Raw genomic sequence first — 26,718 nt, 5'->3', positions numbered from 1 at the left:
TCTTGTAGAGTTTTTGTTGAGATAAAACTAAGCTACTGTAAGACAAACGGACAATTAGTAAAGGCACCTTTTTGGAAGGATAAGCGTGGATTTCAAAGGACCTCTGCCTGATCGGATTAATCTCCTGACTATTATCGACCAATGTAGTCGATTTCCATTTGCATACGCATGTAAGGATATGACTGCAAGTGTAATTAAATGCTTAAACTATTTATTTTACCATTTTGGTACACCGCTGTACCTTCATAGCGACCGAGGGACATCCTTTATGTCGGAAGAATTACGGGTGTTTCTCAGGTCCACAGGAGTTGCTGTGAGTCATACGAAACCATATAACCCACGAGGGAACGGACAAGTCGAACGTTTGAATGGAACGCTTTGGAAAACCATGCAACTGTCCCTCCGTTGTAGAGAAATGAACCCCTTTATTTGGGAACAAGTTTTACCAGTAGCATTGCATTCTATCGCTCACTACTCTGCACCAGTACAAACGCTACTCCTCACGAAAGATTTTTTAATTTTCCGTGAAGATCAGTAAATGGAAGCTTTATTCCTTCTTGGCTAGTTCCAGGACCAGTACTGTGCAAAAGAAATATCCGCAGTAAAAACGATCCGTTTGTTGATGAGGTTATACTGGTAATTAGCAATCCTTTCGGACGGGAATCGGAATGACGGTCGAGAATCGACCGTCAATAATAGGCACCTCGCACCTTTACCGACATCTAGCCTTTCTAGTGAATTTCCAGAAAGAGAAGCAGAAGTTTCTGTAACAACGCAGAACCCAGCGCATATCGTAGAGCCAGAGTTAAGAAGGTCTGCTAGAGACAGAAGGCCACCACTGTATCTTCAAGATTATACTACCTAGTCAAAAGACTGGAGGAGGAGAATGAGGTGTTGTGTCATTCTATTCTATCATTTAATTTTACTTGTCATTTTAGTCGAATAAAGCCTAAATAAATGGGTATTATCTTTTCTTATAACAAACTTCTAACAATGTTTAATCCATCCAAACAATATTCGTAAGATGATATGTGTATAAAATACAATTATTGATGCACTTATAGTGTTCATTTATAATCTATGATATTAAAAAGAAGAAAAGACAGAATGACAGATGATTCAATCAAATCATCAAATCAAAAGACATCGCAAACAAATCACCTAAAACTTATAGTCCAAAAAATGACAGATAAATAAAATAGAAACATGGCTAACAAATTATTCAGATTAACCAATAAAAGAATAGTGTAAGTAAATCTCGTGGTATACCAGTAGCGTGCGGACAAAGTCGCGCGGCTAGTCACATAGTGGAAAAGGGGTTTTACGTCTCCTCTTATGTCATAGGCAGAGATTTTTTTTGATAGTATCCTGAAGCATTTTCCACTCTACTTTTCTTTTACATCCATGAATCTGCTTATTGTATTAAGGAGGTTTAGTAGTCTCTCCCACAATGGGGTCAACCTCTCTTAAGCTCATTTAAAAGAGTACAGAGGACGTTTCTTCTGTATAATTATTATAATATAAATTTTAATTGTTATAGATATATAGCGGCCTAATCATATCGTCCAGCTCGCGGAAATGCCTCAGCAAAAGCACAGGCGACGATGGCGCAGGAAGGGCATGTGCTGCATGTCGGCGCCCCGGCCCTGCATCGACAGCATGCCACGCCGCTGCATGCCACACTGCGCCGTCTGCCCGCCCTGCCCCTCCGCCCAGCACATCGCCGCCTCCAGCTCCAGCCACTCCGAATGCTCCTGCGAGGAGGAGAAATTCTGCACCGTAGACAGCTGCAAGAACGCGCCACAGTGCATCAGCGCGAAATCACGGTACTGCCCTTATGGCTTCAGAGATAAATCCGGTTCCGATCTGAAACCAGATCAAGCACACAGTAGAGAGATGCTCGAATATCAGCCGCCTCAAGAGCAATACCCACAAGCCGCTTCCACGCCCTATATGCAAGCGCAACCAGGAGCACAACTGACGTCGGAATTCGCACCAAGCGGGTATCCATCAGTTCCCACAATATCGTCAATACATAGTAGAGCTCCGGATCAGTTCGATCAATCCATGCCGCAATACGCGCAGCAACTTCCCATGGATGCTGCGCAGGCGCCAATAATGCAACAAGATTTTGGTCCAACCGAATCTCAAGCTCAAATGCAAGGCAGAATGATGTCTATATCTCCGGAATCCCAACCTCAAATGCAAGGGAGAATAATGCCGATATCTCCTGAATATCAGGCACCAATGCAAGGAAGAATGATGCCAATGTCTTCCGAATCCCAACTTCAAATGCAACAGAGAATGATACCAAGACCCGACACTCTGCCCTCACCGGTGTCTGTTACAAGTGGACCGAGTATTCAAATCAGGCAAACGGCAGATCAGTTTCAACCATACTACAGCCAACCGCAGGACACGATGCCGAGTTATGACTACTCCGCTACGAGACGGCCTATCCCCGTTTCACAAGAGGAGGGCTACATTAATATTCCGCGAGCTGAGAAACAAGTAGGTGGGTATTCGCCTGCGCAATACAGCTTGGGGCCAGCTCCTGAAGATTCGATTTATCCTAGCGGTCTACCGCCGCCACAATTTGATCATGGCCAAAAGTATTCTTTGTCCGCAGTATCATCGGTGGATAGGATAAAACCACGACCTATCATCATACATGATGAACCCAGAAGAATGCCGCAATTTACATCAGCCACAGAATATGTTCCCTCCGACAGGCCACCTACACCATCGTCGAGGGGAAAACATGGTTTAATTCATGACACTAGAGTGCAACAACCCGTTTCTGAAACTTCTTATGTCAGATACGTTTCAGAACCACCGACTTCGCCAGCGCCATCGGAGAGAATACCGACCTCACGGCCCGTGTCGACAGAGGGACTCGCGAGGACCGTGTACCGACCTCCATTCCAGGCCGATACCAGTAGGGGGGTTCCGTACCAGGCTGATACCATTATGAGGGTTCCGTACCAGGCTGATACCATTATGGGGGTTCCATACCAAACAGATACTAGTAGGGGCGTTCCATATCAGGCCGACACCAGTAGGGGCGTTCCGTACCAGGCTGATACTCGTAGGGGAGTACCATACCAGACAGACACCAGTAGGGGGGTACCGTACCAGACCGATATCAATATAGGGACTCCATATCAGGTCGATGCCCGTGTGGGAGCTCCACAGCAAGGTGGTACTCGTACTGGAACTCCATACCAGGCTGATCCCCGTATGGCAGCTCCATATCAGGCCGATACACGCACGGGGTATCAACCTGGTATTGTAGCGGAGCCTGTTCCAAAAAAATCAGTGCATCACGCAATTCCCGGCACTACTTACGATACATCGCTGCCTCTGTCACCTACAGCGCCAGAAATGGACGACACGCGCTCTGTTACGATGGACAGACCTAGAAAAGTGCATCAGCCGATGCCCAGTGGGTATGAGTCTATGATGGAATCACCACCCACAATGGGTCAATCCTTCCCTTCGCGATACCCCGTTGGTCGACCACTGGCCGAAAGTACATCCATAGGGAGCGGCAGAAACATTCCTATGGACTACAGTGCAGGTCCACCGCTGTCCCCAGCTACGTCGGTGCAGACTAGCGAGCAGCGGTCGACTGCGACGGACGGCTTGCACAAAATCTCTTACCGCGCTCCATCGACTGGATACAACAAGTTCTGTAAAGAACCCCCGCAGCCGGAGTACGTCGACAAATCCATCGGCTTTGAATATCCAGTACCACAAACTGAATTAGGTGCGTCTGACGAGACACCTCCAAAGTGTTCGTGTCGCTACCCCCCAGCGTTCAAACATCTGGAGTGTGCCGGCCTCATGAGTGGCACTTGCGAGTGCAATGAAAATGATTTGTAAGCATACTAAATAAAAATTTAATTGCAATAACTGAAGTCATAATTGTCTAAAAATTCTGTAAAATTCATTACTTTAATGGTAATAAAAATATTTAATCAAAAGTCTTTTATTCTATTCAGGGTTGCATTATTATTTGACTCTCTCACAAGATACACTTGAAGTACCTACTTCCTTTTCCTAAAGTGTATCCTCATATGTACTTTAAGGTGGCATTGATCATTTTTTAATTTTAACCTGGATATAAAAAAGTGCATTTTTCGCTTTGAAGAAAGCATACTGATATACTATGGGTATGTTCCGATTTGCACTGCGACCACTGTAAAGTGTGACGTCAGTGCAGTATACTGTGAAGCCATTCCTTTATAGCCAGTTATACTGGTTACGATTTAAAACGGAACGCAATCCCGTATACTGTCAGTCGCATTTTTTGACGCAGCATTCAAATGAGTGTATTCAAGTTTTCTAGTTCATTAAAAAAACTGTCTTGGAGTACTGTCAAATTAAAAATATTTTAATTAATATTAATTGTAAATTGAATTTATAATATAATAAAAGTAAGTAATTTTTCATAAAAAGAATATGTTTTTCATTATCAACACAGTCTAATAAGGTTAATTTTTGCAATTCTTCCATTGTTTTATTTATTAATCCAAACTAATTACAGAACTTTAACATTTTCTGATTAAACTGTAGCTTTGTTTATAAGATGTCAGGCACTCGGGTGGTTTTGACTGATCACGTGATCAAACTACTGCGAGTACCTTACCTCGAAAACGCCAGTGCTCACAGTAGAATATGGCGACGATTTATGACGTCATATATTTCCCTAGGGTACTGCGGCAGTTTACTGGCAGTCCATAACGGAACGAATTTTTCTACAGTGATAGCACTGTGCAGTGCTCGCAGTGTATATCGGAACATACCCTATGTATGATACTGTTAAACTGTGATGAAAAAAAAATCTATCAACTTTTGACATTGACAGTTGATTGACAGTCATACAGTCAAATTGAGATTTTTTAATCTCTAACAATATTAATCTTTAATTGTCTAAGTTTCTGATATTTTAAACTGTAGGTAGTTTACTAACTCTTGTGTTGTCCTTTTCAGTGTCCCAACTGAAGTCATCAGCTACCGGTCACTTGTCAAAGCATACTGTTATTCGTATTTCTGGACTGCCATTAGCTATTACAGTTTTTTTTGTTTTTTTATTATTTATTAACATCTTTCATTATCAATTATCTTCAACCTTGACGTTGGCAAAATCATCGAAGTTACGATGGAGTCCAGTATTAATTAAAAGAAGAAGAAGAAGAAATTGAGATTTTAAAATTTGATTTTATCAGTTTGTCGTACAAGTACCCATATATTTATTTCAGTATTTTTTATTTATCGTAATGGAAGCGGACTATATACACGAGGCTCTTAAGCCGATCTCGTGGCTCGCCGGCCGCTGGTACACTGCTAATGGCCGCGGTTCTTATCCAAGTGTACGGGAATTCGGATACCATGAAGAGTTAGAATTTATTTGCCTTGGTATGTTTATGAAATAATCAGATAATAACAAACTTTCTTAAAGTATTTCAAACATAACTGCACAATTTTTTAACATTACTTGCATTTACTGTGTGACACGATACTGGCACATCTTTGTCGCTTCTCCTAGATTTTTCAAACATAAATGACATTAATAAATAAATAATTACATCTGTTCCTTTTGTAATAAGCATAAATATCTACAGCGTGCTGCTGGTGTTTTAATACCATAGCATTATAATTTGAAATACTGTCATTTTTTAAGTTAATATATTTTTTTAAATTATACATTTGTATTTCAGGTCAACCAATGTTCAACTTTCTATCAATATCCCATCATCCCGAGAAAGGCACAGCGATGCATCAAGAAAGAGGTTTCCTACGTATACTACCCGAAAAAGAGAAAGTCGCCCTCGTAGTGAGTCACAATATTGGTCTTACAACCATTGAAGAGGGTCACTATGACTGTAATTTGAAGGAGATAAAGTTAGCCTCAGTCAGCATAGCCCGGACATCATTTTCTAAGCCTCCACATGTTACAAATTTATTAAGAGAATTTATTTTACTGTCACCTGACACATTACAAGTAACTGTATTTATGACGACTGATCAAAAACCTCTAAGTCAACATTTAAAGGCTGTTTATAAGAAAGTAGAATAAGTATTGCAACATTACTCTATGAGTACTGTCAGGATGTTTCTCACAAATGTATATATTCTACAACTGACATTTATACTACAGTTATGTATATAGTTGTATACAGTCACTTGTATATTGTATACAGTTAATAAAATTAGAGCATTGTATATAATATGAAAAGAAAATTTTCATATTTCATGCACATAATGTATTTACGTTATTTAAAACAAAAAAATCTGTCTGCAAATCCGCTATTGTTTTGGATAATCTCTAACGGCTGGACCGATTTTGGCAGAATTTTTAATGGATAGTAGTATAACCATAGATTTCTGATATCAAAATCTCTGTATAATCTCGTCATCCGTATCATTATCTTTGACAAAACAGAGATAACAATATGTTTTAAACAGACATTTTGATCTCAGAAACCCACAGTAAGTTATGTATGCAAGAGTGATATAGTCTTACTTTTATTTTATAATTTCAAGCTGACAAAGGTACAGCTAGTTCATTATATTTACTTTTGGCAAATGGTTTATTTTAGAACTTCCTTACAACTTGATATTTGAAGGCATTTAAAATATCAGCTTATGTTAGGAGATCAAACAAGTTGTTAGTTTATAAACTTACTAGGCATGTTACTGACTGAATAAGTAATTTCAGTATGTGAATCTGTAAAAGTCATTTGTAGTTTCTTTTTTAAAACATGTTTAATATCTAGAAATAGTAATCAAGAAATGATTTACCTTGAATGTTAAAAAGGTAGATTTTTTACCTACAAAAATTATATATAGATTTTAATGGTAATTAATATCTTTTATTTCAATTCAAAATTAAGTACAGTCCAACCTGGATAATCATTATCTGTTCCTGATGGATGACTGCCTTAAGCAAGAAACTCGAGTCAGAGAAACCTCTATAAAGAAGAAAAATATCGCGGTTATTTTACTTTATATAAAGTTGAACCTCAATAACTGAAAGTCTTAACTGGCTTAACAGCTATATATAGATCATTACAATATTTGAATTTTTTTACTTGTAAAAATGTTGAGAAAAAGTAACTTTTTAGTTTGTGTAAAAAAGAATGTTTGAAAAAAGATGTTTCATAAAAACTGTTAATAACTTCAACTTATATATTCACTAGCTTTTACCCGCGACTCCGTCCGCGCGGAATAAAAAATAGAAAACGGGGTAAAAATTATCCTATGTCCGTTTCCTGGTTCTAAGCTACCTGCCCACCAATTTTCAGTCAAATCGATTCAGCCGTTCTTGAGTTATAAATGGTGTAACTAACACAACTTTCTTTTATATATATAGATAATCAGTGGTCCTAGTATGAATAATTGTGACAAAAATATCATACTAATATTGACAGAATTGAGGATGACAATATGAAGACGATTGTCACAAATATTTGTACTAGACTCACTGTATCCATAACCCAATCCAGCTTCTATTAGGTTGATAGATGACCTAAGTACTTACAAATCACGTGAGAGGTATGATTAAAAATTTCTGTGATGGAATATTTTTTTATTACAAAAAACATAACACGGGCACTAAGTTACAATGGTGACCTAAACTTAAATTATTATTACAAATAATATATTAAGTATATAAAATAATATGATACATACTATATTCCAAACCAAAATCTATATACACACATCAAAAAAGTCTAAGCAACACATACTATTTCAAGTTATTAATCAATTATTTTATCATTTTTTTACTAAGTAGGTAATACTTATGTAAACTTTTTTGATCTATAGGACATACTGGCTGGTTGTGAAAAAAAAAATCGAGTATCATCTGTTTTTTTTTTCACAAATTCAAAAGCGAATGCATTTGTTCGAATTTTACAGCGTTTTCTTTGCTTGTTAAAATTTAGTATTCGGTATCAATTTTAAGATTCAAACAATAATTAAAAAAGTTTTGAACAAATTTGAATTTTGAGACATTTTTTACGTTATGGAGCGACGTCATTTGAACGCAGATGAAATGCAGAGAGCTGTAGGGATGTTACAAGCAGGAAGAACTTAATCTCAGGTATCTCGGTATTTTGGTATCAACAGAAGCGTTATTTGCCGTGTTCATCAGCGTTAAACTAACACGGGCGATCCTGCTGAGCAGCACCCAGGTCGAGGAAGGTGTACAACAACACGGCAAGATCGATACATACAACTGACTGAAAGACGCCAGCCGATGTTAACCGCCCGAGAGATAGGTTTGAGGCTACAAAATTCAAGTAGTGTTGTTGTTAGCTGCCAAACTGTGTGAAATCGATTGCATGAGTATGGCCTACGAGCACGACGGCCAATTAGGTGCCTACCGATACGTCACGGGAATCGCGCTCGTCGAAATGAATGATTTAGGGAACACATTATGTGGACCCGGAAACAATGGGATAAAATTTTATTTTGCGATGAGTCTCGATTTGGGTTCTAGTCTGATACTAGAAGGGTAAGAGTGTACCGTTGTCCTGGAAATACTGAAAGACTGAGGTGGCTTCAGGAAGTGGATCCATACAACGACTTAACAGTTATGGTATGGGCGGGTATTATGAAGAACCGAAGAACAGAGCTCGTTTTTGTAAATGGTAACATGAACGCTGTAAATTACGTTGAGGATGTTCTAAGACCTTATGTCCGTCCATTCGCACAAGCGCTTGGCTTCGATTTCACCTTGATGCATGACAATGCGCGTTCGCATACAGCTTTGCACACACGGGAGTACTTGGCACGGGAAAACTTCCTGGTATTGCCTTGGCCTGCACAATCGCCAGACCTCAACCCCATCGAGCATGCACGGGACATGCTCCAGAGACGTGTTTTAAATGACTTGGATGGAGTGACAACAACCCAACAACTGATGGACTTACTAAAATTTCATTGGGAGCAATTACCGTAGGATCACATTAACAGTCTCATCGATTCTATGAATAATCAGTGCCAGCAAGTTCTCCTTAACAGAGGAGACCACACTTTGTATTAATTTATGCAATTTTTGTACAACCATTAAATTTTACTTTAAGTTTAGTTGATTAGGGCACCTTACTTTGTACTACGTACAAACATTCCTAACTCGTATTTATTGGTAATTAAGATTATTAAAAAGTAAATAAAAAAAACAATTGTTGTTTAATATCAAAAAAGCATTAATAAATAATAAAAGTACGAAAATACTAAGGATTTAATCCGAAAACACATTGTAAAATTGAAATTTATATGTGTTGCTTAGACTTTTTTGATGTGTATATTAACCAAAAAATATTTGAGAAAACCAACTTTTTTTTCTATAAATCTTTTAACAATGTAATTGTTGGACATCTCATGTTATTTTGCATGCATAGTACATGAAAACTTTTTTGTTTCCCATTGTTATGAAATAATCATAAATTTAGAAATTATCTTGTTCAAATGTTTTAAAGAAATCTCTTACATAATATTGTGGTAAGCATAATTCTAAATAACTTGTATCTTTATTATTTTTATAATTATTGGGTTATTTAATATGAAAGTGTAAAGGCACATGTTACAAAAAGAATAATAAAAATTGTATTTGGTACGTTGAAAGAATACATTTCTGTTCAACGTGCCAACTCTAGCGTCGCATACTACTTGTTTTCTATACTAATATAATAAAACACACTTTATAACACAGAATCTTAGCTAAGCAGCATATTTTTAATTAATTATTTCTGTAATAATAAGCCCCATACTTACGACACGCTTTAGACTATATTTTCATATCAAGCTTAGGGGATGAGCAAATTGAAAAATTAATATGCGAGAAAGGGACAAAAATTACAAGCCAATAGCAGGAAAGATTGATGGTTGCCATGGTAACGGTAAATCTCAGCCAATGAAAAAGGCGTTCCATTTCATTTGAGCATTTGTAATTGAAAGTTTTGAGTGGCAAACAAGTAGTTATGGAACACTAAAATACAATGAGCTATCAATGCCCATGGCATCGGAACCACAGATGGATTTTTCATGAATAATTAATGAATTTAGACAATTTTTTTATTAAGTTGGTATTATTAAAATAATTGAGAATTATAGTCGGGACCAATATCACAACCTTAGGGAATGGGACAAACTTGGAAGTAATTTTAATAAAAAAAAATATGATTGAAGTAAGACTTATATTAGTAAGTATATAACAAAAATAAAACAATAATTTTACTTTTACAATAATTGCTATTTATAATTATTGAAGTCCCTTTACTTTTTAAAAATAACGTTAAATAAAATATAGTTCTACTGTAAAAACTGTTGCTCTATACTGTACTCAGTAACCATAGATTTTCACTGTCATTTTTTAAAATTAAAATAGCAGACTTGTGAATGATGGAATTCGAACCCATGACTACACGAACAGATATCCGTACCCTTAATCAATTAAGCTATTGGTGCTTCAAACTTACTTGGAAGAAAATTGTAATCACATTTAACAAGTTCAGAAAGAGAGTTTTATTGTTAATAGAAGTTTTTCGTCAGTGTAAACCCACAACAAACAAACACAGAGCAAGCAGGATCTTAGGGATCCGATAATCATGTGAGGTTTGAAAGGAGTCTAAAATAAGATATCACATCTATTAATTTTCTGTATTTAATGAATAATTTGGTTATATTTTTAAAATGACTATAAAAAATGTGATTTTTAGGTATACCAGTAGTGTCATATGTAGTATCACATAACATCAGAGGAGGTTGGGTGTTCAAAAAAATGCTAAAAACATCACATAATTAATAGACCTCATGATATTTATCTGTCAGACTGTAAACATTGGAATTGTAACTTTTCAGCAAATTTTCTAACTTAATTTATAGCATTGTCACTATTTAAACAGCTTATAATTAATTTTTGCCTAACTATATAACAGTAGAAACTCTTATATTTAAACTTCAGTTTAGCCAAATTTAAACTTATTTTTAGATTAAAATTACAGTAAACTAAGAGTCTTTTTGTATCGTAAAATTTGATTTGATTTCTTTAGCTGTACTAAAATGGATTCTAGGGACATTTCAAAGTAATTTTGATTGACATAACTAAGATCAATAGGTTGAAGTTACAATTAACAAGTAAAGTCCTATCTTTGGAAATAGTCCGGTCAATTTAGACATTCGAAGTTACATAAAGTCCCAACAAGCTGAACTTCAGTGAAATTGTTCAAAACATAATTATAAACACAACTTCTATAACTTTTTGAATCGTATCTCAGAAACGGTGGCTCGTAAGAAAAAAAGTATTTACCTTGGATAATTTTTTTTTCCATACACGGGAATGATCGGGAACTTCTAGACATTGTTTATAATTATGTTTTGAACAATTTCCCTGAAATTCAGCTTGTTGGGACTTAATGTAACTTCACTCTCATTTTTTGGTCTAAATTGACCGGACTAAAAGGGACAAAGCTTATTTTTGAGTTCTCAAGACGTGAAAGTTCGAAATATAGAAATTCTACTGTTTGACTTATATAACTCACACACATGTGTGACAACAAATAAAATTAAACAAAATAATGCGGCTTCTTAGCTGTAATGCCATACTCTTGGAGTGCAGGCACCAGGTCATCCATGGTCATAACATACTTCTTCTCTTTGGGTCCCCCCTTCTGGTTCTTAGAGCTCTGTGTTACTTGACTGTTGGTGCGCATCTTACAATGCTGCAGTGCATCATTGGCTATATCCGAAAGGTACTTTTGTGCTGCTAGTGCAATAAGTCTTATTAGTCTGAAATTTTAAAAATTAAATATATGTTTTAAATATTTAAATGTGTTAATCAAAATGTTATTAATATATTGTGTGTAAGATGATACTTGTAAGGGAGTAAATTCAGATATGACGGCTGATAGAGATGTATGGTCTGGCTCATGTGGTGTCAGTCCATAAGGTATAAAGTTTTAGCTTATTTTTTTATGGTGGGTCTGTCCGTCGCCAACCCTACTAGGGAGGAATACTTTAAAAAATAATTATAACTAAACATATTAAAAATTACTTCAAAAATACATGACAGCTAAAACAACATAAAAGAGGACAAATCTCTTCTATGTCACTGACAGTAATCAATTTCTCACACTTTTCCTGTTGCCCACAAAAGATTCTTCAATTCATCAATGGAAAAGACCAATTGTTGGCTGGGTTGAGGAAAGCAGCAACATTAGTAGCATCAAAAGGCAAGTTAATACAAAGAAATATTAATACATTTAAATTGTACATTTTTTCAACTTAAAAATCATTTAAAAATTTGGTTTTTCTTGACATGACATTAAATGATTTTATCATGAAAGTTTATTTTGATTTGATGAATATGGTAAGAATGTTAACCCAAAAAACGTGTCAAGACATGTAAAATCTTACAAATTATCCAACACTTATGTAAAAATATAATAATGCTGTGAGTTGCTATTTAAATTTATATATGACAAAATAAATATATAACCATTGTACCCAGATAGCTCATCAATTAATTTTGTTACATGATTAAGAAATAATTAAGCTTGTTTAATGTTATTGCAATATCTAGTTCTTTCCTTTTCCTCCTTTTTGAGAAATATAGATTGACCAGGAATATAAAAAAAACCTCACCATATTGCACGAAAATATGGAACTAATTCCTTTACACTCTACTACTACTGTTAATAAGTAATAAAAAGACGATTGAAGCGCCCCCAGACCATGCTTTTTGTATTCTTGATTGTGTTTATATGGTTAGAGTAATAAAGAGAAAAAGGCAGAGGTCATCATTGTTTAACAGTAAAGATTTTCTTATACAGTGGTTAGCTTGAAAACATATGAAATGATCTTCACCTTTGATCTTGTGATTCAAAACCAGATGCATTCAGATAATATGCAACAACAAATTCTGGTATTGAAGAATTGTAGTTTTCCAGTTGCATGAGAAAATCACTCAAGGCATGGCCGGCACCGTTGTCTTGCTCCATTGCGACGGACGGCGATACCATAATAGTTACCTATGAATTTAAACTTTCTTTTAGTACCTTTAATTAAATAAAAACAATTATTTCAATAATTTACCCACTTCTAACAGTTGACTTATTATTGTCAAAGATTATATCAGATTCAGAATCTGCTTATTGTTTTCCACAGAATAAAAATTGTTGGAGACGATTTCCTTTTGGTTTTGATATACAGCTTATAAGTCAGATTCAATTTTATAGAAGTGCCTACTCTATTGGCTTTACGATGATGCGGCAGTTTCTCCGACTCCGTTGGCACATGTGGCAACACTGCAAATGAGCGTTTCTAAACTACTCAAAATCTTATCTCAATTTCCTAATAATTGAAAAACCATCTTTGTTAAATGTAAAACTGTCGCTAAATTATTTTTTATATATATTTTTTTGATTCAAAACCCAAAAAATTAAACTTATTAATTTTGAGACAATTGTCAAATAATTGAAAATCGGTAATATCAAAAAATAACGTTATTAGAAAAATAATGTGATGTTCTATTTTCAAAATTTTACCATTATCAAAACGCAAATTCTGATCACCATTCTTTTATTGCTATAATTTCAAGGATGCCTAATTTTTGTGAATATCTTCAAAATATTTCTTAAAATCCAGTTACTTTGATGAACATTTTTTGCAGATGGTATTAAGATTAAAAATAAATTTATTGCACAGAAACAGTTTTGTTGTACACGCAAATTTTTAAATTTGCCTTTTAATTTTTCATTTAAATTGCCAAAAAGAACTGATTTTTTGTAGTTTAAAAATTTATTAAATGTTAAAACCAACAAGTACATGAGATGAAAATGTCGGGTGAGATAATAAATTTAACAGCCACACTGACCTCGTGGTACTTTGCGTTAAGTTGGCAACACCGACCCCTTCCTTCCTTCTTTTGCGCCGCTCCTCAAGCCAGAACAGCGAGAGAACGTGATCGATCGAATTTCAAAAAAGGCACACACCTACCCCTGTGCTCCCGAGATCACGAAATTACTCTATATCTCCTGATTACATAAATCGGGAGTTGGTGTTTCGTGGTTTTGCTATTCCGTGTGTGTACCGTAAAACCTTCACTTCGACGCTCGCAATTACTGCGTGAAGAGCCCATCACATTCAACAAAATGTCGAACCTCGCCGATCCGGTTGCGTTCGCGAAGGACTTCCTCGCCGGTGGTATCTCAGCTGCCGTCTCCAAGACCGCGGTGGCGCCCATCGAGCGTGTAAAACTGCTTTTGCAGGTACAGCACGTCAGCAAGCAAATAGCCGCGGACCAGCGCTACAAAGGTATCGTCGACGCCTTCGTCCGCATTCCCAAGGAGCAGGGATTGCTCTCATTCTGGCGTGGTAACCTCGCCAACGTCATCAGGTATTTCCCCACACAAGCCCTTAACTTCGCCTTCAAAGACAAGTACAAGCAGGTGTTCCTCGGAGGCGTAGACAAGCACACCCAGTTCTGGCGTTACTTCGCTGGTAACCTGGCGTCCGGTGGTGCTGCCGGAGCCACCTCTTTGTGCTTCGTGTACCCACTCGACTTCGCCCGAACACGTCTCGCCGCCGATGTCGGCAAGGGCGATGGGCAGCGTGAGTTCACTGGTCTCGGCAACTGCATCACCAAGATCTTCAAGTCCGATGGCCTGACCGGTCTCTACAGAGGCTTCGGTGTGTCCGTGCAGGGTATCATCATCTACCGTGCTTCATACTTCGGTTTCTACGACACCGCTCGCGGCATGTTGCCCGACCCCAAGAACACCCCCATCGTCATCAGCTGGGCGATCGCGCAGACTGTCACCACCGTAGCTGGTATCATCTCGTATCCCTTCGACACGGTCCGTAGGCGCATGATGATGCAGTCGGGACGCGCCAAGGCCGACATCCTGTACAAGAACACTCTGCACTGCTGGGCGACCATCGCCAAGACCGAGGGTGGCTCCGCCTTCTTCAAGGGCGCCTTCTCGAACGTCCTCAGAGGCACCGGTGGCGCCTTCGTGCTCGTCTTATATGATGAGATCAAGAAGCTCCTCTAAACATAGTGTAAGAATTGTTACCATTATTACAATTGTGATTCCGAATCACCTATGATAGCCACACCTTTGAAATCATGTATTATTAGAAGCGAAAAAACAACTCTTAGTAACTTATTTCTAGTTAAATAAAAGTGTTATACACTGATTCCAACTTATTTTGTTTTATTAAAAAATTGAAGTTACATAATTGCTTGCAATAATTAAAAGCATATTTGGAATATGGAATTTGTTCCAAATTCAAATATTTTTTTCTGTGATCACTATTGCTGCCAGTGATAGTTATGTAACCTCCATACATCTATTTGAGGATGAGGTTATATTTTTTCCATCTAAACCATCCTCTTGTGATACTATAGAATTCATGAATGTTATTTTCTTTTAAATTATTGGTAATTTAGGTAACCATTCTAACCTTGGTGTTATGTAACAGTCCATAGAGTATGCTGTGAATTGTCTAAATCATGTGATTATGTTATGCAACATGCCGACTTAGAATATTTCTTGTGCTATGCAGTGTGAGTGGTTCTATGTAGTAAATTGTAATCACTTTGTAAGTGTTTCACTGTAGTTGACAAACATGTGGGCTATTGTAACCAGGTAACTTTCAGTGCATATAAACTAAGTAGGAAGTGGATTGCAAATGTGAAATCATCAATTGTATCCTCGGTGTGAGTTTTTTGTAATGAAAAATTCATGCATTACGAGTGACTATTAAATAGAAATGTTGATAAATATGATATTGTTTCTTTTCTCTGTCCTATTCTGCGCATCACATTAACCATAATCCAATGCATGGTGTTTTATGTTAAAACTAAAACCTTGCTCCAGTTACATATTAGTTAATTCAATAAGTTAGAGGATAATGGAGCAAACAGATCAGCATGTTAAGTATGTAACTACTATCATTACATATAAACAGATAAAGCGCAGAGTTAATACTTTGCAAGAGAATTGTAAATGTACTAATTAGAAAAGAGGAATCTAAAAGACATCACTGCGGACCATAACTAATTTTTCCTTCATTATACATAATTGATCAATTACATCTAAAATTACAATAGGAACAACTAAAACGGCTGAGTATACAAAAAAAAAGTTACATAACCTACTTTGACAAAGCAATTAAAAAGTATTTAATCTTATAGAATTTCCAATTCAAAGAGTATATATAGAGAGAGATATAGGTATAAAATTAAGTCATTGGAGCAGTACCGCAGTGCGCAACTCGGCAGCCCGATGACGTCACCAGACCGTCTATCAATGGCGGGACGTCTCACTTTGGTATTACGTCACTTTATTTACTATATCCTGAATAAATTGCAGATAACGGGTTACGTAAGTTATTATGCTACTGAAAATTAGGTCTGGGTTTAGATTCTCAAATAAAGTTCTTTCGTATTTCAACAAAACCTAAATCTGTTTTCGGATATGCTTGGTTTATTTATAACCGAAACCTTGACGATTTCTTATTCTTCGATGAAATAGCAACACTATTTAAGCTCGTAACCCAGAGGGGTAGAGAGAAACCACGGACCTCGATTTGGGGCAATGAAATGGTTCGTAATAAAGGTTGCTAATCCACTCTGTTACGGTAACTTATGACTTGTTATGTTCATATCGTCATCAATTTATAAATATCAGTTCTCGAGGTTTTACGAAATTCAAAAAATCTTTTTGTATAACTTAAAAGAATCTAAATTAAAATAACCAAACTACAATTACAATTACCAGCAAAGTTTGACCTTTCAATTTCTTTATAAAAGACCTCATAGATAGAACACGTTGAATATGCCTCATTGTGCATGAAAACAGACTGCTTTCTTGACAAAGTCGGTGTAATCCAGTTGCCCATGCGTCAACCATGCTCGGAGCAATAACCTCAACCTAATTGATTCATTCTTTGGCTTTGCACAAACTCCGTTATTGTGGATATCGACTCAAATAATAAAATGTTTGTCGTAAAAATATAACGGAAAATGTCAATAATTATTGTTTTGTTGTCTAAAGTTTTCTTCTTTCTATAGCACAAAGTAGGTTATACATCTTTATAATCTTTGTGCTGAATTTGTTAGATAATATACATACTGTGTATGTGTATACTGAACTTACTGTTACCCTGCCCCCTTACCTTATGGAGGTTCTGCACAATATGTACTCTTTCATACATCTATATCAGCCGTCATAATATTTAGTGTTATATTTTTTTGTTTATAATTTTAAGTATGAATTTGCGAGTATAATATTTAGGAGTATATCGGTATGGGTAGGCCAAGGAAAAGATGTATTGCGTGGAAGGTGACATGATTATGAAGGGAGTGACAACTTAAATGATTTATATATCGATCTGGAGCACGATAACCTGGTGCGCCCCAACATAAAGTGGGATAAGGCTGTCCATTTCCCTGTGGATTTTTTTTTTTTTTTTGTTATGCTTTGAAAATAATTTTCAGTATGCAGACGCACATGACGACTTATCATTCAACCAGTTAAAATTGGCTGATACTGGTCTTAACAAATCGACTAAATCTGGTTATCTAATCCGGTCGAGATAAGTGTGCAGAATGCGGGTTTGAATATAGAAATTCAGCTGTGGTTTTCTGAATAAAATACTTAAACAAATAAGAACTACAGAAAAAGAAATATATTAAAAAAAAAAAAAACAAGAAACGACGGAATACGTAACACTTCACTACACAAAATCGGATCAGTTACTTATCTACAAGGAGGTCACAATGGAATTAACAACATACAAACCATATGCTGGCAAAAACATCCTCACATACGCGCGAAAAAACCTTGTCAGACGGGTAATAAAATTGAATACGATAAAATGGCTACCTTATAATTAAGAAATTGCTGCTTTGAAATTAATGCAGTAGTTAGAAATAATGACATTGATTTTGAGGACCATGTCTATGTTACGTGAAACTGCAGGAGAACGTCTAGACGCCAGTCACCTGGCAGGTTTCCAGGACGCAAGTCGACAGTACTTGAAAAACTTTAAAATTGTTTTACGCGATCGAGGAAATGGCTTGTGCCTTTTTGGCACCAACCCTCTATGTGCTTACTTACTGCTTTGTCACCTGAGCCAATTTATATTATTCGAATATAATTAATTTGTAAAATAAATAAGTGTAATCTCTTAACCTATCAGTAACTTAACAAGGATCATCCAGAGCATCAGCTTGGATCGTTAGAACTATATTGTAGGCAAGAATAATATGCGATAGGTAAAATATGATAATTAAATAAGGTATTTTACAAAAACCTTAGTTAACAAACAGTAGTTTCGAGAAAAATTAAATTCTATTATCAATATAATAATCCAGGTCGCGACCTCTGCCGTCTGGCATCGATTGAGCAGGGCTGCCAACCACACGGCGCCGGACAATGCTGCCCGACAATTACATAACCTAACTGATACTATTATCTTTTATAGGTAGATATTTATAATAGCGTAACGTATAGAATCTGTCATGTCATAAATAGTTTCGAATTCGTAATATTCTTCACAGTATCCTAAAAGGATATACCATATTTGCTAGTGAAAGATCTTTGATTTCATATAAGTACCTAAAAAATAAGGTTAGAAAATTAATATGACATAAATGTATTCGAAATTAATGACACGTAAATGATGCTCAAAATATATTAGAACCAATTTCAATTTACATGATCTACATCATTAAATTGAACAATAAGTATCGTGTTATGTAACAGTCGCAGAGAGCCGAAACCCGCAAGTCCGGAATACGTAACGAATCCGCTGTATTGATCCACTGAAGGAAACAGCTCCGCACATTTTCCGTGCCACGCAAAGATTTACGTAACGATGACGTGCGATAAAATTTTACTATGGCGCTTAATTTATATAATCGCTTTGTACTTCCATAATGTTAACATTTTTTCCTTAGATAATTACTAGCTTTTACCCTCGACCCCGTCCGCGCGGGTAAAAAATAGAAAACGGGATAAAAACTATCCTATGTCCGTTTCCTGGTTCTAAGCTACCTGCCCACCAATTTTCAGTCAAATCAATTCAGCCGTTCTTGAGTTATAAATAGTGTAACTAACACGACTTTCTTTTATATATATAGATTAAACTTATAATGGCGCCATGCACTTATTTTAGTGCCAATGGAATCTAAGTTTTCTGTTGCTTTTGGTTGAGTGACCTTTGTGCCAGAAGCTTTGGGCAGTCTCTGGTAGGATCTGGTCTTCACTAGACGTAGCTGCCTCGGCGTCTGCTTCTATCACGTATTGTTGATTGAAATCGGCTGTCGCACATGGGGCTACGGATGTATATGAAAGATTTCTCAGATCATCCCTAACATGCATAGGTGGAACACAGTTAAGGTTTTAGCCACACTTGCCTCCGCGAGGACGTATATGTGTGGACATTTTCCACACGTAAAAAAATATTTCTATGCTGCACATGAAAACCATCAACTTCATTTGTTTTCGTAAGGAATACAATGTTAGTTATTCAAATTGCTTTCATTATTACATTTCATTATTGCTAATAATAAATCACAAGTAGCAGGTGTGAAACCCAATAAAAAAATAATGACGGCTGAACAGCGGTGTTTACACTTTCAATTGTAGGAAACCATAATCGTTACCAACTGACACTCAGTAACGACACACCGTTTCACGTGACACGTGGGCCTTGTAGATTGTAAGTAGTCTAAACAATGCTTTATATTATATCTCGATACATTACATACTTCGTGTTACAATAATCGTTTTTTATAATAAACGGTGACAAAGCTGATTTCGCTAAAATGTCGAAGAGACCGCTGCCCATAGACATCTGCAAGAAGTACCTACTTCGATTAATCTGAAATTGAAGTTACAATGCTTTTTTTTTCGATTAAATGTCGTTATTTAACATAAGTTTAAATAGCACGTAGTCAAAGTAAAATAATAATGATACTGAAGTTATTTATACATAGCAGGCAGCAGCAGGGTTAAACAAGCCACGGCCCGCAAGTTACATAAGAACAACTTCCATACAAGGAAACAGTTTCATGTGTACCTAACGATTGCTGTTTTTTCAGTTTGCTTTTTTTAGAGCTGTTTAATTAAATCTCCAGTATTTGACGTAGTAGTCAGCAGTCACTACTTCAAATAACTAATCAATTTTGCAAGAAGCCATTAGATTAAGAAGACATATGTAAAGACAGTTTTAGTCAAGAAATAAAGCGACTCTCGAATCAAATAACTTGGTGTTCCCTGGTGTTTAAATTATTAAAACTCCAACAATAGTTGTAATTGACCTTGTTGCCTAATGCCGTTATCATGAAGTTTTTCCAACACGTCTCAGATAGCGTCTTATCAGGTGCCATATATTACATATTCCATAATACATACGATACCGGACAGCGGCCCGCTTACTTATAATGCCTCCGTCTGTATAAATTTAAAAATTCTAGTGTAATTAAAAAGTCAAAGATTAAATAAATAAAAAGAAAAATATAAAACATATATAAAGCAAGATCCGATGAATCGTTCTGGAGATACCTTGTAACAAATATCCATACATCTGTCGAGTATAAAGACATATTCCTAAATAACAATGTAATAATTAGTTACAATGAATTAATCTAGCCTCAAGCAACAATGGACTTTTAAAATAGTACGTACATTGACTTATATAAGAAAGGACGGGAGTTGGATCGCGTGCCCATACGCGCGCCCTCTGGCGTCGCTCCAACAATTCCACTCATCACGCATTGGATGCGAGCGCGCAAGGTCGCAGCACCAGTGTAGGTCAAACATTTTCAAAGCTTGCGTAACAAACTAAATAAAAATACATAACCAAATGACTTACATTTGACAAGCTGTCAAATGTGTCGAAATAACCTGGTGTGGAAGTATAGCTGTTGTATTCTAACATCCAGCTACTTCTGTGGGCCTAGTACGAATATTTATGATGGCCATCTTCATCGACAAAATTTTGACATAATTGATGATAGCCCACTGTAGTGTGTCGATCAGATATATTGCGGACGCCCGTTACTTAACAGATAATTTGACTGGTCTGACCACTACTGTCTTTAGATCCTTACAGTAAAAAAAGTTACACATGTTTTGTCGCCGTTTTGAGCAAAAGAGGATGATGGAAAAGGAAGGTGAAGCGGCATGTTGTTTGGGAACCCTATTTTATCATTAGTTGGGATATTTTTTAGTTTTCTTAAAAGGCACAAAATGTTTCGCACCTCTGCCTAGGCGTTATCCGTAAACGTCATTCTTGACGTAAACAACGTTTTTGATTTTTCTCAGACATGGAACAAAATAAGAAAAAAACAACATGTGGTAATGACTATTATTTTATTCAAGCAAATTATCTAAAATTCAATACAGTTTACACAGATAATAAATAATTACACTTAATGTAAAAACGCTTTGTAACTCGAATAAATATTCGTACTGTATGGAATGATTAACTTTTAAAGTTTAAACATTTTATATGTGTTAAATGTTTTTTTTAATAAACGCTTACAAGTCCAATTATTAAAAACAAAATTAGCACCTTAAAAAGAAAAATACATATTATACGAACTAAAGTGGATTAACTCGGCGATATTTTGTGGCTGTACAAAGAAGTGTGCCTTTGTCCCTGCTAATAAAACATTATCATTTCATATTGTAGTCCAATGACCTCTATATTACACTGAATAGGCTATAAGGCATGACATTTTGTACCTAATTGATTTTCGCCATTTTGGTGCCGATTGTAGCGATTGGTGGTGATGATGGAAACTAATAAACCGATAGTAGCTTCAACTGGCAGTTTAAGTTACGAAGCAAGAACTGTCATTTTCGAGCAGTGACCTAACCAGCATATATTTATAGAGGTCAATGATATAGTCTTAACATTAAAATTTATATTTAACAACATTCATGTTAGAAACATTTAAATTTTATTGGGTTTTTCAACTCTACCACTTCTTCCTTACTTGGTGCCAGCTTCTAACGGGTTGCCCTGAAAAAAAAAGTCACATAAGTCAATGGATTGTTTGGTCAAAGATTTATCTTACACTAGCTTTTACCCGCGACTCCGTCCGCGCGGAATAAAAAATAGAAAACAGGGTAAAAATTATCCTATGTCCGTTTCCTGGTTCTAAGCTACCTGCCCACCAATTTTCAGTGAAATCGATTCAGCCGTTCTTGAGTTATAAATAGTGTAACTAACACGACTTTCTTTTATATATATAGACATAGATTCTTTGTAATAACTTGGGTAAACCTATGAGCATATACAATATTAATTGTCGTCCACGATTTCTTCAACATAAAATTAAAAAAAAAACCGCCTCATAGTCTGCTTTTATATAATTTATTTCCGCGTGCAACTACCTTTCCGTCAAAGTCTAGTGGTAAGTAGTTCAGCCGTTCCAAGGATATCCGGAACAGACGCGGTCTTGCGGACACATATTTTACTTATATGTATAAATGCCAAATATTCTATCATAATATTATTCTAATATTAATATTATAAATGCGAATGTTTAGATAGATGTTAGAAGGTATCTCTAGAACGACTAAACGTCTCTCGATGATACTTGAACAAAGTGGTAACTTAATAAGATTTTTTTTTTTAATTCCGCGAGGTCGAAATCGCGGGTAAAAGCCAGTAATCAAATAAATATTATCATTTGTATATATAAGTAGTTTGGCACATACATAGCGAGCGATTCTCGCGCCAACGTAGTTACAATTTAGAGAGAGCTAATAGATTAAATATAGCGCGGGGCTCGCGAGGATCAAGGTAGCCGTGTCAAGGATACGCACTGAAGATACTAACGTCCTAATACTGTTGTAATAAGAGTTATTCATATCCACATTTGTTTCAGGTAATCTCGGAACGACTGGACATATTTTGACGGGACTTTTAATGGAAATATAATTATTCGGCTATTTTTTTCTGTCCTTTTTATTAATTCCACGCTGGCAAAGTTAATAAATAAAGCCAAAGCCGACACCTCATTGTTTTATAAAAATCGTGATATAAAAAAAACATTATCCTAGACGAAACAAAATCATGGTGACTCACAAAACGAATGGTCACATGAAAGTGGTACAAAAATAGACGGCACGTGTTGGCAGAAATGATTATTTAGTCCTCAGACGCCACGGCTGGTGTAGCCTTGGATACTAGTGCAGTATTAAACTTCACGTATTTCTTATAATTATTGTTCCTTCAGTGTTAAAAGTATCATAAATACATATTTATATATTACTTCAGTCCATTTGGAACGAAGTTCCTTATCGCGCGTTGTGAAAGGGGGCTAGTCGGAAAAAATTCTTACGAAAAGTTGTCACGACACTTTTTGCTATAGTAAGTATGTTAACGACGAATGAGCGCTACTTCACCATGGCAACGACGTGACAATATATAACGAAAATTCATAGAAATAAAGTGTACTTCTTGTGAAGACTTAAGTTTTTTATTCATAGAATAAACATTGGTTCCTTCATTAATTAATTGAAAGGAACTTCATTCCATCCGGGTGTCCCAACACACCTCTCAAGTTTTTATATTTTGTTACACAGAAACATTTTGTTTTATTATTTACATTGGTACAACTTTCAATTGCTAATGTCAAAATTCAAATGCTCATATGAGAACGAAGGTCTTCGCCATTGGCTGAGAATTACCGTTACCATGGCAACGATTCATCTTTGCTGCTATTGGTTTGCAATTTTTGTCCCTTTCGCGCATAACAATTTTTTCAATTTCCTCACTCCCCTCCCTAAGGTTAATGGCGTAAAAATATATAGTGATAAGCGTGTCGTAGGTAAAGGACGTTTTATTAAAAAAAAAAAATATTCAAAATTATGCCACGATTGCTATGATCCTTCGTTATAAAGAAGTATATATTTACGCTTTATTGTATTAGTATAGATTTTACCCGACTGCCAGAGGGTAATGTTTTTCGAGCTTAAGTAAGTTTGATTTTCATGTATGTTGGTTTGTATGTAAATTCCATTGTAATGGCCTAGAGCCTAAACGAATGAACTGATTACGAGTAAGGTGTCATTTGCTTCTTCTTCTCCGGAGTGTCAAAGGGTATAACCCATTGACACAAAACACTTATAGTGGCCGTGAGAGATAAAATTAAAAAAAAGTGAAAGCAAAGAGTTCTAATATCATTCGCCATAACTTTTTTTTGCTGAATCTTTTTTTTTATTGTTTTTGAATTTATATTCTAAAATAAGCAAGTGTTACATATAACATGACAGTCTATTCAGTTTGAATTAAAAACTTTAAAATCTTTGTTTTAAAACGCAGACAATAGATGGCGCTATTTCACTTAATAGAGCCTCAGCCAGTCGCGGTTTTTTTTTTTAATTAAGCGGAGGTTATTTGTTTAATTTTTTCCTTGTTACAACTACGTCTTGTTAATTTTTATTAAATCAGGTGTTTATTAGTTTTTGAAATTATTTTTGTTGCTAGTTCATTGTTTTAACTTAAGAACCATCAACTTTATGTAAAATTTAAATTGTATTATTGTTAATTAATATTCACAGTTAAATTTAATTTCATATCAGCAAAAAACCTGATAAACTAATATTAAAGCTATTATTTAAAAAAAATGTATATTTTTCATGGCAATATTATCAACAGATGGCGTTGATAAGAGCAAAGAAAATATTCAACTTAAATATGCAAGAGAAGCAATCTATTAAGAATCTCAAATACTTTTAAGATATTTGGTATAGTATAAGGTGGCAAACTATGTGCGGTTTTTGCTAACATGGTATAGTGATCTGTGTCTATAAACATCTCCAAACACTTTAACAGTAGAGGATATCTCCCCTGCTTCCTCAGCTGAATCTGCTGAAAAAGGGCTGGACGAAGAACAGTAGTATAATTTAGCCTCAGGCACACACACATCAAATGAATTAAGGAATTAAAATAAAATCGTAATACTAGCTGTCGCCCGCGACTCTGTCCTTGCGGAATCAAGTAAAAACTTAGTTAAACTATATCAATAGAAAATTCCAGTGAGATCCGTGCAGCTGTACTGCAAATTTAACAAACATACATCCATCCAACATTTTTAATATAAGTATTATAAGAAGTAACATTCATTCATTCATTCATAAGAATTAACAGGGAAGGTATTTCAGATGGTTTTTTGTTGAAAATTCCCTTAAAAAAACAAGACAAGGTTTGTTTCATGTGGATTACAGTTCAAATGTAAAACAAGTTAGCGGATGAAATCTTACTTATATTATAAATGCAAATGTTTAAATGGATGGATGGATGTTTGTTTGAAGGTAACTCCGGAACGGGTCAACATATCTTGATGAAATTTAGCACAGGTGTATGACTTAGCCTGTAAGTCCACATAGGCTACTTGCTAGGTGCTTACGCAGCTCATGTGGTGTTCCGACCCACCAAACTTTTTCATTTTTCTTACTCTAGTTAAGGTCAAGTATGGTTTAACTTACCCAGGTGTGAGCGATCCAGATCAATGTGTCATTGGTTAGTCTAGGCCCAATGAGGGGGTTCATCTGTGCCATGTACGCACACAGCCAGCTGGAAATACAGAGACACATCTTAAAGCACATTTCTAAATGATCCAATTAACATAATTCTCCAGTAGATTGACAAAGGTAGAATGGCAATAAATATTAACAATGACAAAACAATCTTTTTGTCAAACGTGTTAAATATTTGCTTACTGGCCTTGCATATATTTTTTTATGAAAACCTGGTGTACTGACATCACAGATTGGGATAAGGACATTCTTTTAAGAGTAGTATAAAGTATAAAAGCTATCATGTCGCCAAATGTCGTTTCATTGATTGACACTTTGTTGGGAAAACACTATGAGATCACAACCCAACTTGCAATCACTGATTAGTAACTTCATAGGTGATTAATGTGAAAATATGCAATTGATAAGTTATACTTACAACAACCAACACGATGCAGCTGTTAACATTAACACCACTTGGATGATTCTGGAATTTAGAAACATTAAATTAAGGAAAAACTACAAGAAAATAATTCATTGTCAGGAGTCAAGAACTACTTACCCTCTATTAGGCCCTTTGGGGGCGAAAATAGGACACACGATACCCACTATGCCCCACAAAACGGTGAAAATGGTGATGGGAAGAAAAGAAGCACCCATTTTGGAACAGTTATCGAATAAAATTTGTAAGAACAAACTTTAAAACAAATATCAGCTGCCTCAAAAAATGGAGGACTTGTTTATAATGTTGGTAGCTCAGTACGTCTTCAGTCATATGACAATTACGTTCGGTTATTTCCAAATTTCTTAAAACGTAGAGACAAGTCTTTAATGTATTTTCAAAAATGTAAAATGTATTAAAACTTATAACGTATTAATAATTATATGAAGCAAAAAAATACTTGCATAAACTAACATCCATTAATCCAAAAAAGAGGAAAAAACTTTAACGTAGGTAGGTCTAAAATATTACAATGTTCAAATTCATACATACGTACTCTTTTATATTTGTGGTGTTATTATTTTATATTAGTTAAATAAAAATGAATAAATGTTACTCTAAAAATAACTCTGAAAGAGACGGTACATTAAAGCTTATTGTAATTTTTTAAGTAATATTAGAATTTCTATAAGGTGATCAAAATGTTCCTTTGGCCCA

The 26,718-nt window shown here is 35.7% G+C and overlaps 5 protein-coding genes across 5 annotated transcripts; 3 read left to right on the top strand and 2 right to left on the bottom strand.

The window, feature by feature from the left end:
- The first annotated feature begins 1,156 nt into the window (after nucleotides 1–1,156).
- Nucleotides 1,157–3,885, top strand: LOC106713095. Its single transcript, XM_014505805.2, has 2 exons — nucleotides 1,157–1,247; nucleotides 1,541–3,885. The coding sequence occupies exon 2, from the start codon at nucleotides 1,579–1,581 to the stop codon at nucleotides 3,883–3,885; it is 2,307 nt and encodes a 768-aa protein (XP_014361291.2). The 5' UTR covers nucleotides 1,157–1,247; nucleotides 1,541–1,578.
- Nucleotides 3,886–4,907: 1,022 nt separating this feature from the next.
- LOC106713187 (peroxynitrite isomerase THAP4) lies at nucleotides 4,908–6,136 on the top strand. The gene is made up of 2 exons (XM_014505905.2): nucleotides 4,908–5,421; nucleotides 5,724–6,136. Exons 1-2 carry the CDS (start codon nucleotides 5,283–5,285, stop codon nucleotides 6,080–6,082), a joined length of 498 nt encoding a protein of 165 aa, XP_014361391.2. The 5' UTR covers nucleotides 4,908–5,282; the 3' UTR covers nucleotides 6,083–6,136.
- A 5,169-nt stretch (nucleotides 6,137–11,305) lies between these two features.
- Nucleotides 11,306–13,196, bottom strand: LOC106713182 (transcription initiation factor TFIID subunit 10-like). Its single transcript, XM_045685063.1, has 3 exons — nucleotides 13,109–13,196; nucleotides 12,877–13,040; nucleotides 11,306–11,799 (listed from the first exon to the last, which is right to left on the bottom strand). The coding sequence occupies exons 2-3, from the start codon at nucleotides 13,029–13,031 to the stop codon at nucleotides 11,577–11,579; spliced, it is 378 nt and encodes a 125-aa protein (XP_045541019.1). The 5' UTR covers nucleotides 13,032–13,040; nucleotides 13,109–13,196; the 3' UTR covers nucleotides 11,306–11,576.
- Nucleotides 13,197–13,916: 720 nt separating this feature from the next.
- On the top strand, nucleotides 13,917–15,799 carry LOC106713248 (ADP,ATP carrier protein). The gene has a single exon (XM_014506002.2). It carries the CDS (start codon nucleotides 14,163–14,165, stop codon nucleotides 15,063–15,065), a length of 903 nt encoding a protein of 300 aa, XP_014361488.2. The 5' UTR covers nucleotides 13,917–14,162; the 3' UTR covers nucleotides 15,066–15,799.
- Nucleotides 15,800–21,788: 5,989 nt separating this feature from the next.
- LOC106713165 (V-type proton ATPase subunit e 2) lies at nucleotides 21,789–26,326 on the bottom strand. Its single transcript, XM_014505880.2, has 4 exons — nucleotides 26,122–26,326; nucleotides 25,999–26,046; nucleotides 25,530–25,617; nucleotides 21,789–22,053 (listed from the first exon to the last, which is right to left on the bottom strand). The coding sequence occupies exons 1-4, from the start codon at nucleotides 26,217–26,219 to the stop codon at nucleotides 22,024–22,026; spliced, it is 264 nt and encodes an 87-aa protein (XP_014361366.1). The 5' UTR covers nucleotides 26,220–26,326; the 3' UTR covers nucleotides 21,789–22,023.
- Between the last annotated feature and the right edge of the window lie 392 nt (nucleotides 26,327–26,718).

Source organism: Papilio machaon, chromosome 28 (assembly GCF_912999745.1).
Source record: "Papilio machaon chromosome 28, ilPapMach1.1, whole genome shotgun sequence".
In the NCBI taxonomy this organism is placed as follows: Eukaryota; Metazoa; Arthropoda; class Insecta; order Lepidoptera; family Papilionidae; genus Papilio; species Papilio machaon.
The sequence above is the reverse complement of the archived record's forward strand: the minus strand, read 5'-3'. Positions and strand labels throughout refer to the sequence as shown.

Coding starts and splice junctions, on each gene's coding strand:
- LOC106713095 (XM_014505805.2), top strand. CDS start 1,579: ATGCCTCAGCAAAAGCACAGGCGACGATGGCGCAGGAAGGGCATGTGC.
- LOC106713187 (XM_014505905.2), top strand. CDS start 5,283: ATGGAAGCGGACTATATACACGAGGCTCTTAAGCCGATCTCGTGGCTC. Junction 5,422..5,723: donor GTTAGAATTTATTTGCCTTG/GTATGTTTATGA, acceptor TTTGTATTTCAG/GTCAACCAATGTTCAACTTT.
- LOC106713182 (XM_045685063.1), bottom strand. CDS start 13,031: ATGGTATCGCCGTCCGTCGCAATGGAGCAAGACAACGGTGCCGGCCAT. Junction 11,800..12,876: donor TTTGAATCACAAGATCAAAG/GTGAAGATCATT, acceptor TTAAAATTTCAG/ACTAATAAGACTTATTGCAC.
- LOC106713248 (XM_014506002.2), top strand. CDS start 14,163: ATGTCGAACCTCGCCGATCCGGTTGCGTTCGCGAAGGACTTCCTCGCC.
- LOC106713165 (XM_014505880.2), bottom strand. CDS start 26,219: ATGGGTGCTTCTTTTCTTCCCATCACCATTTTCACCGTTTTGTGGGGC. Junction 26,047..26,121: donor CCCAAAGGGCCTAATAGAGG/GTAAGTAGTTCT, acceptor TCTAAATTCCAG/AATCATCCAAGTGGTGTTAA. Junction 22,054..25,529: donor TCTGGATCGCTCACACCTGG/GTAAGTTAAACC, acceptor TTTTTTTTTCAG/GGCAACCCGTTAGAAGCTGG.